Source organism: Populus nigra, chromosome 6, assembly GCF_951802175.1.
Source record: "Populus nigra chromosome 6, ddPopNigr1.1, whole genome shotgun sequence".
In the NCBI taxonomy this organism is placed as follows: domain Eukaryota; kingdom Viridiplantae; phylum Streptophyta; class Magnoliopsida; order Malpighiales; family Salicaceae; genus Populus; species Populus nigra.
In genome coordinates, this window is record NC_084857.1 from 2336575 (window position 1) to 2349750 (window position 13176).

A 13176-nucleotide genomic window follows, 5' to 3' on the forward strand; every position below is an offset into this window, starting at 1 on the left:
ACTCGGAGTCGCTGAGTTCACTTATTTAATCTCAAAATAGAAATTAAAACAGCGTTATTCTTTTTTTATATATAAAAAAAAAACGATTGTTGACTGGGTCAGCTTCTTTTTTTTTAAGTCCTGACCACGGGCTGGGTCGACCCAACTGCCCAGACCGATTTCAGTTCATGTCTACTCGGTTGAGTTCTGACATGAGCTGCACCTGCACGTGGGTGGTAGTTTTTCACCAGGAGTGCACTTAGAGTGTGTTTAGCAGTGTGGTTGCGGGTGCTTTTTAAATAACTTTTCGTGCCAAAATGCATGCCAACGATTTTTTTTTTTATTTTTTAAAAATCATTTTTGACATCAGCACATCAAAACGATCCAAAACATACAAACCATATTAAATTTTAACAAAAAAAAAACAAAAAATTTTCAAATTTTTTAGGAACGCGGCCGCAGCCGCGTTCCCAAACGGTGCCTTAATTGACTGGGTGATGGAGATTTTTTCCAGTACTATCTAGATACCGGCGATGGCATTTGTTTTTGAGGGTGAATTCAGTGTTTTTCAGATTATTTTTTACATTGAAACCCATTCATATAAATTTTTTAAAAAAATCTAGAAAATATATGTTTTTAATTAAAGAATATTTTTACAAAAATACAATACAGTGCATCTTTGACCTTTTTTTTTTTTTTGGTAACCCGGGGTGTCCGGGCCAGCTTACGCGCACCACAACTAATCCTCGGACCCACTAAACACCCTGCAAGCCCAGTAGGCATGTAAGATACCGCGGGAATGACAGGCGTACATGCTAGGGCTCGAACCCAGGTTACAGAGGTAAGAAAACCTTGCCTCTGCCGCTGGGCTACAAGCTGTAGTGCACATCTTTGACCTTTTGCATTGCAGCTTGCTGGTTACAATTAAAAAAATACACGACAAAAACTAATAGAAGTTTTCTTCTCTCTCTCGTGAAACTATTTTTCTTTTTGGTTTTTAATAAAAATTAAGAATGTGCATAATTATTAAAAATGAAGATAATCTTTTTTTCATTTTAAAAAATAAGAATTTATCAAGATCACAATTATTTTTCATAAAAAATAAAATATCATAGTTTATAATAATTATTTAATATTTTATATTCATGATAATCAAATTATATGATATTAATTTTATTTTATTCAATATAAAAAATATAATGAAAAATTTATATTGTTGGCTCGGTAAATGTTTTTATGTTTATGATATTGACTAGATATATAGAAAAAATTAATCGTTTATAATGCTAAAAAAATACTTATATAACAAAAAAATATTTTTCATGTCTTTTATTAATTGAAAAATAAATAAAAACTTATAAAGCAAAATTATGATAACCTCTAGTAATGTCTAAACTCGATACAAAATTTAGAAAACTATAGAACTAGTTTTTTAATTTCGTTGAATCTGAACATGAAATTTCTAACTAAAGTTTTCTATGAAAGCATTTTTTATTTCAAATTTTCATAAAATTAAAATATTATTTTGCTTGTAAATAGATCCAATCGCATTTTTACTTCAAGGTTTGTTTGGTTCAGTAGTATAGAAGTCGAATAAAAAAATGGAACGTTGATCGGAACCTGGAAGCTTTCATTATGGTTCTTCGGGTTGATTCTTTCCATTGTTGGATTGAAACTAAGGATATCCATCTCGGGAATCAGATCATTTTCAAAATTAAGACAGCCTAGCAATATTATGAGAATAAACGTTTTCTTTTAGAAATATTGTTAAAAAGTACTTCACACTAAGAAAATATTTAAATATTTAATTGTATAAAAAATAAAAATAATTATTTAAATATATTTTCAAACTAAAAACAATTCATATAATACCGATCACTTATTTAATCCAACTAAAATAAAGTGTTCCTGATGTTGAAGCCATAAGCAGATCAACACGTTTAAGAGAGTGCTATGCGGCTACGAAGATTCCCTCGGCCCAAAAGAGTCCTGGCCAATAGGTTAACAGATTTTGAGACCCAATTGATCTGGTCAGGGCCAGTGAATTACGATCACTTTACAGGTGATCTTGTATTATATTCTGAGCCCTCGCCGGCCTAGATACCAGATCCAAAAGACTCTGTCGAACCCACGTTATCTCATCATTTTTTTCCCCGAGAAACAACCGCGTGGATGGGCTCCAAGCCTCCAAGGTACATCCCCTCGACGTCCCCGAATGATCCAGGGTCTTTTCTCAGGATCTGTAGATTTCGTTTTCATTGCATTTTTCTTTTCCATTTTACGTGCCAACAAAACATCTGGTTAGTTTGATCAAACTACTTCTCGAGGAAAATTCAAATCACCCCCTCAAATGCAAGACCGAATGTTGCTAAATTGCAAAATTATTTACATTTAATGGAGTTTTGTTTTGCTTGATATTTTATTAAGAATTGTTTTTCTGTTTCTCGGAAATTTATAAGAACATTGATCAAGTTACGAACCTAATTCATCTGTTAGAAAAAAACTTTAAGCTCAGGGTTTTATAAGATATTTAACAAATAGTAATTAATTTACAATTATAATATCATTTTAATTATTTCAAAAATTATTCGTTTTCATTGCCGCAACAACCATCATCTCATCCTTGTCACCAATCACCACCATATTTTTTCTATCATGGGTTCATCAAAATATCAAAAAAATTATCTAAAAAAAAACATTTTATATGTAAATATCTAATTATTTATCCTTGAATTGATATTCCTAGACACCCGGTTTAGCAACGAGGAACTCTTCTATAAACAAAATCTTTTTAAATGCAAACATCAAGTCATTTTCTAAGCCTCATAAACTGCTATAACGCAAGGTTGTCTTCTTATATGTTTCATTTGCAAAATATATACAGGTCTGCAACTACAAATAGCTTTATAATTTATTTTATAATCTGGTAATTTGCAGATTACTAGATCTAGCTAGATCTCTTAAAGCAAGCTTTAATTACTTTGTGAAGTATATCTTGCTTTTGCTAGCAGATAGCCAGAGTATTAATGAACACTTTTCTTAACTTTTTTTCATACGTGAAATAAAATTATCAATTATAATTATTTTTTCATGATAATATATATATCTTTTTGCTGGAGGCTTTATTTCTCCAAGTAATATTTTTTTTAGGTACATCTGACTATCTGAGTCCATTGTTGACCTCGGACAAACAATGAACTAATCTTGACATTTCATTCACCTTGTCGATCCCGAGATGTTCAATCTTCATTATTTGCTCCTAAAAAAGGCTTGTCAATGAAGGCTGTTGTGATTTTTGCTGCTGCGAAGAGAGTTGACGTTATTGCTATATGAATTTGCTATTTTCTTGGAGTCTGTGTCTATGCTGCTGCTTCTGCGTGTGTTTTTGCCAGCGAAGGCATGTTTTGCTGCCAAGTTTATAGTATCCTTTTTCTTCCAAGCTCTCACGCCAATTATTGAAAATAATGAACACTCAAGTATTTAACATTCCAAAATCTTATTTATAATCGATATTTAACATGCATTTTTACACAATTCTGAATACATGCATGATTCTAATAAAGAAAAGCTAAAACTATCAATTTCTTTCAGCCTTATAACTTTAACAGAGAAAGGTATCCTTTATAATTTTGAAATTCAACCCAATCAATCCAAGGTTGGAATCAAGCTAAGTTAAAAAAATTAGAAAACATCATGATTCGGTGTAATTTGACTGATCCAGTGGGTTAACCTGATAATCCGATAAAATCCGGTTAAAAACCAGATTGTAACCTATAATTTTTTATTTTTTTATTAAAACGATGTCATTTTAATTTTTTTTAAATAGAAATTAACCCGAATGACTCTGATAACCTGATCAAAACTTGAAATTTGGGTTTTGAACCAAACCGTTTTGGGTTTAAAAACTATAGTACCGTTTATCAAGGAAGGAAAGATTCGAAATAATAGTTAAATAAAGATTCTAAATACAATTTTTTTTTTAATCAAGGATTTCTGTCAAGACTAGAATTTCAAGTAATATCTTAATATATGCGAGTGAGAGTAGTTGATTGGAGCATGCTTCTTGTCATTAACCGGAATGAGACTTACCGACTTAACGAACTAAACTTTAACGTTTCCAGGTTATAACAGGAAACGTCCGTTTGTGTCTTTGATGATGGACTTTTCTTTTATATAATCATTTAAAATAAAGGGGCTATCCTCCTTTTATTTGCTATCCAAGCATATATCTTCTTTTTTGAAGGGCATAATGATCTTTTCCTGAATGGATCTTAGCTTCCCGTATCGTATTCTAAATGCTTTTTTTGCCCTTTTAACGAGCTTTTTATACATCGAGACCATTATCCAAGTATTTTATTTCAGAATTATTTTGAATACAGATTTATTCTATATTTTTATTTTTTAAACTAAATATGTTTTTATATTTTCCATATATATATATATATATATGTACACGCTTAATTATGTCTCAGAATACCAGCTATATCCGCAAATGCTCGAATTAGCTCTCTCTTCCAATCAATGGGATGGAGGGGGGGGATTAATTTATGCTTGTACTGTATTCATTCTCGGCATAATAATATACTGCATGCTTAAGCATTGTTATAGAAAACTATATAATATATAGACATCAAGCTAATAACCCAGTAGAGGGGGGGCAAAAAATTATTAGAAGATGCAGGCTTTTTAAGCAGAAAAGTTCATTGAAATCCATCAAAAGTAACCCATAAGATATGGGCAAACATACATGACGAACTTCAATTACAACTTTTTTTTCCGGTTCTAATAGTTCACACAGCTCAAGCTGAGATGTTAGATAGAGAAAGTGAATGAAAGAATCTTATCAAACACCTAAGAATCATAAATACTTTTTTCCTTAAGAAATAACCACGGAAAGAAGAACCACAGCAGATCTGATAATAATGTTGTTCTGCAGCTACTCCCCTCTCCTTTTGTTATTGCCAACTGAGTGCCCCCTCTCTTATCCATCCCTTTTAAAGCTTTCACTTGCGCCACCTGTACCTATTCCACAGCCAGGCAAACTGTCTCTGTAATATCAGTTTATATTTATCACCGAGTTCCATTGAACACACACACATCTAGCGCCATTCAGTCACAATGTAAAGAGAGAAAATACTGGAAAAAATTAAAGGTATACTCAAGAAGATATTGCCTATAATGTCAGCATGGAGCATCAATATCAATCTACGTACTAGCTAGCACTACTGTATGTTTCACTTCATATATGAAAGGCTTGCTAGGCTGGTAAAGATGTACAGCACAATCATGAACCTTTAGTTCATTATTTACCCACGCGGAATACTCTCACGTGTCTTTAACCTTTCTTCTGGTTTAAAGATCATCTTCTCATGCCGATTTTTATATTCTAACAATAAATATATTTTTGTTAGTTTAATTGTGCTTTTAAAATTTTTTGAATATTTTTTTAGTTTGAATTAATTTTTTATATGTTATTGAATTATTTTGACATGATGATATAAAAAATATTATTTTAATATATTTTTAAATAAAAAATAGTTATTATATTTCAAAAGAAGCCCAAAATCTTTTTTTAACTTAGATATAAACCATTAAACGTACGTTAGCAACATGGTGGCATGGCTTCAAATAGAAATTAACCTGTAATTTATTATAAGTAGGAGTTTATCTCAATGAAAGGACAAACCGGTAAGTAACTCAAGAGATTAACACAAGGTGGCGAGGGACAATGAATCAAACAAAACTTATAAATTCTACGCTACAAGCAATTTGTGTTATTGTAAACAGCAACTAGCATGCAGCAACCATAGATTGGAAAGTATCCACTGACTTTGAGGGCGTTTTGATCTTCTGGGCACGTGAGTTTCTAACATGCCAGTTGTAAACGCACCCTATTCAATCACAAAGGCACGTGGCACGATGATTCTTTTGTTCACCTTGACTAAGGCTGATCATGTTACCATGTGAAGCTAACCCAAGAGGCTATGAAATCATCGTGTACAGCTAACATGCATGGAAGAGTATGTACCTGCACTAGGAGGAGCAATTGACGGTGGTTTGGACATGATAGTGGGGACGGTTGTCATGGGACCCGCTGTTGTTGGTGGGAAGATGTGGGCAGCAGGTAGGCCCATGGCTTGTGATTGATGGAAGTGATAGAAAGGGTACATTGGCATCAATGTATTGGCACCCACCATAGCTTGCCCTGGATACACCTGAGAGAAATGCCCATTCATGTAGGACCCGCCTGTGTAGTTTAGCTTCTGTGGACCATCATAGCAACACGTTGTCACGATCGACTCTCTAATATTTTTCTGTTAATTTTAGGGTGGATCGGATTGTTTAAAATTTGGGAATTTCAACTCAATTTCGTTTTTCATCGCTGAGAAATATTCCATTAATTGGCTGAATTTGTAGTTCATTATCAATATATATCGGGCTTTCATCAACTTGCATAATTATCCATAAATTACCATAACCACCACGCATACTGAAATGATCATGTGTTTGAATAACTATTCATCAATGATATATAATAGAGTTGTAGAAAAACTTACATGATTGCCACTGATATCGGTGGCAATGTAAGCTGGAGAATACCTGAAAAAGGTAGCTACAACATAAGAAACGCTCCATGTTTACATTTCATGTGGTAAAATTAAGAGCAATCAGGCCACAGAGTGCCAGCTTACCCGTAAAAGGGAACGGCTTGGTGATGCTGATGATGAAACGGCGATGCTGCTGCAGCTGACCCTGCCGGATAATACCACTGGACATGATTTGCCGGCGCTGCTGGCGTGGACCTCGGTCCAGCGTTAATGTTAGGCCCTTCATGATTAAATTTAATCACAAACATTAGCAAACTATATATATGATGCTAAAATTTATTGAAATCCTATCATATTTTAGAGATTTATTTCTCGTTTTTTATGTAAACATTTTTTTTTCCTTTTAATAAAGGGCAAGGTTATATATACAAATAGGAAAATTATACAAGTTTTTTTGGTAATATATAGTAAGTGATCATGCCATAAATGATCAGACGATCGTCAGATTTTTAATACACCAATTTTATCAAGCATTGATGCGCGCATGACTCCAAAAATTATTTGATTTTATTTCAAGAAAGCTGGCAGTTTAATTATATATATATAAAGAGAATCCACAATTCTTTTTTTCTCTCTCTCTTAATTTACATGCCCTGAAAAGAAAATAAAGAAATATTCCTTTCTAGGAAACATATTAACATAGATAAACATCTATGTTGAAAATACGTCCATAGACTTCAAAATATCCATACCTTGTTGAGGAGGGGCCGGCGTTGCAGACCTAGGGCGGCGTGCACCAAGGGAAGCCAGATTGCAGTTGGCACGGCGGCCATTGATGATGGGTGAAGCATCCTCACAAGCTTTCTTTGCCGATTCAGCCTCCTTAAACGTAACCTAATTATTTAAAACAATCACCAAAGCTAACATTAGCAAAACAGTAGCAACAATTAAAATGAAACCGTACTCGTCTAATGTACAGTGAAATTAAGACTTACAAATCCATAGCCCTTGGATCTACCAGTGATTTTATCAGAAATAATCACAGCCTCCAAAATCTCACCATACTTTTCAAAATGTTCTCTCATGACATCTTTTGGTGTCTCCCATGCTAACCCTCCAACAAACACTTTGGTCAGTGTGGTATCACCAAACTGCCCAGCAATATTGTTGCTCATTGTCATTCTTTTTCAGTAAATCCCTGCGCAAAAATTTAAATTTGACGCACAATAATCCAACCCAACTCGATTAAACTAAACCTTATATTTATTTATCACGACGAAATGTGTGTTTCAGTGCTTACGGGGAGAGAAAAAGTGGCACGTCAAGAAGGGTTCTCTGGAAGGGAGGAGGAGAAGAGAGGGAGGGAAATATAAGGGGAAGAGGGAGGGGGGAGTACAGGGTGCTCAAAGAATAAAAGAATAGAAGAAAAACAGGAGAGACAGGGAGGCAGACAGGTGAGTTGGTGCTTGGGCTATCAACAACGTGATCACACAGTCACACTAACATATTTGTCAATACTTAGCAGTGATGACATAGTTCTTTTATCTGATGATCCTGAGCTTTTAATGTGTTCTGTTTTTGTTGGTAGGAAAAATGTAATTAAGCTACTCGCGCTTACTCTTACGCGCCTAAATTAATCAATTAAGCGTGATACGCCTCGTATCGTGGTTAGTTAGAATATGACACGAGCATCTTTCCAATTGCATGCCCTACCGCACGCGTCAACTTTTCCTTGAATGCATTTTTCCTTTTACTACTATCTACAAAATCAAGGATAAGTCCATGCATAACCTTTTCTTTTTTTTTAAAAAAGGCAGGGTACTCTCGGCTAGTTTTTGGGCACCAATTAAGTTGCTGTAATCATCCATCACCAGTGTGTGTCTGTCTATATATATATATATATATATAGTTAACAATATAAATATCATCCATAACCATCTTCAGAAGTTTTCCATTTACTATATAATTCTTTAGATTTTTTGAGAATTTAATGGAACAACAGATTTTATAATGAACGTAACTAAATACTTATCTATGTTAATTTTTTTTACCCGTCTGTTTTTAGCTTAGCTTTTTTTTTTCTCAATATGACTTTTTTAAAAAAATAAAATTTCTTAATACAACATTAAAGTCGGACACCAAACATGGTAACAACAGATTTGCACCATATGTGGAAAACGATGAATATAAATTTTTTTGTTTCATCCCTTATTTAGAATTTTTATTTTAATTATAGTCTTTTTTGTGAGGCAACTTTAGCTTTCCTGTCTTATTATTAACATATAATCTCTCTTTTGTTGGTAATAAACAAACAAGTACTCGTGATTTTTAAATCCTTGATTAGTATTTCATTGGAAATAATTTATGGTCTATTTTTAATTCATATAATTGATCAGGAAACGGAAATGTAAAAGGTCAAAAAAAAGAAGAAGAAAAGCCTAAATTCCTAATAAGATAGAGCGTGGTTTCACGCGCAGAGAAGACGGTTAAAGTAGAAAAATAAAAAAAACACAAAAGACAGCTAAACGCCGTACATTAACGGAGGGAGAGGGTCCGACAAATTTAACGAACGCGTCGTGCCGACATAAGATTTGCAAGTCTGAATTTGAAGGCCGGTCGTTAGGGGCAATAATTATCAGTTACTCGACTCCGCAACTTACTGTCATTACCAAAATAACCATCATGCCCTGCCATGTTCGGTAAAACTAGATTTACTCTCGAGGTTAAAAAGGAAACATGCAAATAGCACATTCTGTTTTTTAAGCTGGTGACTCATGGTTTCCAAACGCGACCACGTGTGCGTGGGCTGAAGTGTCAGTGACTAGGCACTCCATGGTTGGGAAGCACGAACAGCGAAAAGTACCAAACCAGTAGTGGAGTAAGCTCCTACTAGTCAATTAACAAAAAATTAAATCACGTAGGAACTGCTGTAGTATTTTTTACTATTCATCCTCTCATTTTTATTCTGAACTGTAGTAGTGATTTTTTTAATTTTGTAATTCGATTTTTTTTTTCATGATTGAGCCACTGAATTAATAATCAATTGCATATTTTTTTTAGAAGAAATTGTCGAATAGAAAAAAAGAGGATTTAAGTGAGTAAAACGGTTAAAATAGATGATGATTTTAATTTATATTAAAAATTTATTTTAGCCCTTCATATTTTTTTAGTTATTAAATCACCAGTCCATGTAATTTTTAAGAAATCAATTCTAATACTAAAATTCATTTTCTTCATTTTCAATCATTTCTTTGTTAAATGAGAAAGAAATAATCATTGGATTCTGATGTAGAAAGAAAAAGTCATTATTGACAACGATAAAACATAATATAACCTCTTAAAAAAAAAAAGGTGGGCCAAGTCCAGACGCGCAGGTTGGGTTGGAAGGCTCACACTTGTGAGTTGTTATCTTTAATGTTCATGTACACACGAATTATTTATTTATCTTTTTGCTATTTTATATTTGGCTTAAAAAAATTTGATAAAACAAATAATGAACTCAATTGAGTCTATTATTTAAGTTACATGTTTAATGGGTTAATCTACAATGTCTAGACTATTATTTGTTTTTTTATGCTTTTTTTGTCCCTCAAATTAAAAAAAAACACAATTTCATCCTTTAATCATTTTTTTATTTGACTCGAACCTAAAAAGAATGCATTCTCACTCTTTTTTATTTAAGTTGAACCTATAATGGTTTTATTACTTTTTAAAAAAATATATTTCATATAAAAAAATTATAACGCGTCTTATTATCGTGTAATTAAATGAAAAATAATATTTTAGATGAAATTATGATACATGATATTTTTCAAAATAGTTTTTCACTTGAAGATGTATTAAATAATTTTTTCTCATATTTTTTTTAATTTTTTATATCAGCACATAAAAATCATAAACAAAATAAAAAATATAAATTTAATATTTTTTTTCAAACCAAAAATATTTTAAATAAACCCCTAAAAAATAGAAGCAGAAAATATCCCAAACACCCATTGAATTGCCTCCTCCACTCTATCAACACAAAATATGTTCCAGCTTGTAGCTAATTAAGTGGTATATCCAGGTCCTTTCTGGATATATTTCAAATTCAAATCTTTTCTTGAAAAATAATTCTTGCAATTAGTAATATAATGGGGCAATGATAAATGTTTATCTTAATAGGACATGGGGTACTAAAGTAAATACCTTATTTTTTTTATTATAAAACATGTGTAAATAAAGACTAATCATATATACATATAACAGGATCATTGTATTGTTCATGCTCGTACATGCACATTTATATACTAACCCCATCATTTCGATATTAAGTTGAAATTTAAAATGCCTGTAAATAAAACCAAGATCTATTATTTTTTCAGTGTAGAGGTTCGAATTTAATACTTAATTACAAGTGAATTATGCATCCCTTCCCTTATATATTGCATAAACCACCTCGAAAATTGGCTACAAGAGCGTGTATATATCTAAGATATTTGAGACGTGGAAAAGCACGGATTCTCAATCAACTAAATTCACACCACGATCTTTCATTTCATCCATAAATCATATCTGATTCTTGTGTCTGGGACGGTGTGATCAATAATTAGTAATTTCATTGTGCTAATTTACATCTTATATATATATATATATATATATATATATATATTACGCCCCACTTGGACGTGTATATGCAATTTGTGCATGCAATATTTATCTTCCTATTTATATATAAATTTCTTGTTCCTTCAGAAGAGGTGAAGAGCGTACTGATAATTAAATATATAAAAGCATGCACTAGCAGAACTTTATAGGGTGTAGATGCATGAACTAATAAGATGCAATCACGTGACAACCATGTAGTTTATTGTTTTTATAGCGTTGCAGATTTTGTTTGTGGATTACATATAGATAGATTCAGAGTTCTAAAAAATGTTAATCAATACCCTAATTAATCCCTATTTTTCTCCCTGCTCAAGCATTGACTGGCTGACGCCTGGTTTGCTGGGTTCATGATGATCATGGGGTCCCACGACAGATGCCTTTGATGTTGAGGAGGTTGTGCTGAAGTGTTTGGCATGTTGTTGTCATTTGTCAATCGCTTGACGAATCTAGGAAGAATGGAGGTGATTGGATGCACGTAGTTGGAAAATTTAACTTGTTAGTTACATGGCCGAGCACTTTGTATTTCTTCCCCGCGTACGTGATCAACGGGTGGTTTCTGTGAAAAGTTAAGCCGCTGATTGAGGGGTTTTCCCGTTGGAAGATTTTGTTTAAAAATGGTTAATTAATGTGTATAGTATTTCAGATTCAATTAACAGAGTCCACTTATTTTTTGGTTTTTTTTAACATAAAAACTTGTTTTTTGGGCTCAATCTTAATTTAAATTTAATCTTTAATATATATAAACTCTTTAACATAAAATATTAATATAATTTAAATAAATTTTACATGCATGAAAAATATTCATTTTAGAAAAATCCGTAACCCTCAATGTTTTATACGCGTGCTAGCATGATTATATGTTTTCAATATTTGCAGGCTTGCCATTGTACATGTTATTTACAGGCTTATAATCTCAATTTGTATATATTTTAGTTAATTTTTACTTGAACATCCATTTAATTAGTTATTAACAGGCTTATATTTGATAATTTTGATGTTTTCAGAGTGAATTAATTTAAAAATACCAAATACATTCTAAACATAGTCCGAACGCATAACAAACAAAACTTAATGTGTTTGCCTGCAAGAGGAGTTCTATGAAATTATAAAGAGAAACTCTTTAATTTAATATCTTATAAAGCTTAAGAGCAAATATTGTTATTGAAATATCCATGTCCGATTAATCTTGCTAATAAAACTATCTAAGTCTTGACCCGATATAAATATATTAAAATCAAGTTTTTCTATAGATTTGCAAGTGAAAAATATGAATTTCTTCTGTTAAATTTGAGATAAAATAGCTTGGCGGACGTTAAAGACAGTATATAAACCTAACCATTAATCTCCTTTAATAAATTTGATAATAATCCAACCACCAAACATTACTCAAGCCTGTTAGTGTAGTTTGGTCCACACCAGCAAGGGCAGTTTCTCTTGGTTTTCCACGAACCATACACAGCACTGAAAGCGAGGGTTTGTAAATGAATGGATTCAAAGGTTTTGGTGAGATGAACCAAACAGTAAGATAAATGAAACCATGCCATAACAGGTAGCAATGAAGCCATTTCATTAGCTGTCGCATCTGTCGTCGTCTTCATTAACCGTTGAGTAAGAACAGAAATCGTGCTAAACACCTAATTCTAAATGGCCTCCATGATAAGTGCCTTTGAAAAAATTCATTTGTTTGTTTTTTTTCCTGGAGATTTTTTAGTATTATTTAAATTAAAAATATTTTTTTTTATACCACGGACTCTATATTGCTTACTGTGTTTTAGTATTTCACAACTACAGTGACAATAACAATTAGTGGTGGAGTTAGGGCTGGACCAGAAGGTCGTCCCTCTAATTTTTTTCCCTCTTCTTTTACCTCGTATTTATTTATTAATAGTTACAACTACAGTGACTCTATATGTTCTTTCTAATTTGTTTTCTATTATAATATTTATTAATAATTACAGCAGTTTTTCCACGACAACAAACTTTTTAAATCACGAAAGTGTTA

At 32.4% G+C, this 13176-nt stretch overlaps 1 protein-coding gene across 3 annotated transcripts; it reads right to left on the reverse strand.

Moving 5' to 3' along the window:
* Window positions 1-4631: 4631 nt before the first annotated feature.
* On the reverse strand, window positions 4632-8030 carry LOC133696146 (probable RNA-binding protein ARP1). Of its 3 annotated transcripts, XM_062118211.1 has the most exons (7): window positions 7828-8030; window positions 7523-7725; window positions 7280-7421; window positions 6672-6807; window positions 6537-6579; window positions 6008-6242; window positions 4632-5001 (listed from the first exon to the last, which is right to left on the reverse strand). In XM_062118211.1, the coding sequence occupies exons 2-7, from the start codon at window positions 7706-7708 to the stop codon at window positions 4961-4963; spliced, it is 783 nt and encodes a 260-aa protein (XP_061974195.1). In that variant the 5' UTR covers window positions 7709-7725; window positions 7828-8030; the 3' UTR covers window positions 4632-4960. The 3 variants fall into 3 exon arrangements, with proteins under 3 accessions (XP_061974195.1, XP_061974198.1, XP_061974197.1); XM_062118214.1 differs by having other exon boundaries at window positions 4632-5021; window positions 7523-8027; XM_062118213.1 differs by lacking the exon at window positions 4632-5001 and having other exon boundaries at window positions 5599-6242; window positions 7523-8029.
* Between the last annotated feature and the right edge of the window lie 5146 nt (window positions 8031-13176).

Bases quoted from the DNA above. Each gene is read 5' to 3' on its own strand.
- LOC133696146 (XM_062118211.1), bottom strand. From the start codon at position 7,708: ATGACAATGAGCAACAATATTGCTGGGCAGTTTGGTGATACCACACTG. The intron at 7,422-7,522 runs GTAAGTCTTAAT...TTAAATAATTAG, and splicing joins GATCCAAGGGCTATGGATTT to GTTACGTTTAAGGAGGCTGA. The intron at 5,002-6,007 runs GTACATACTCTT...GCTGTGGAATAG, and splicing joins AATTGCTCCTCCTAGTGCAG to GTACAGGTGGCGCAAGTGAA.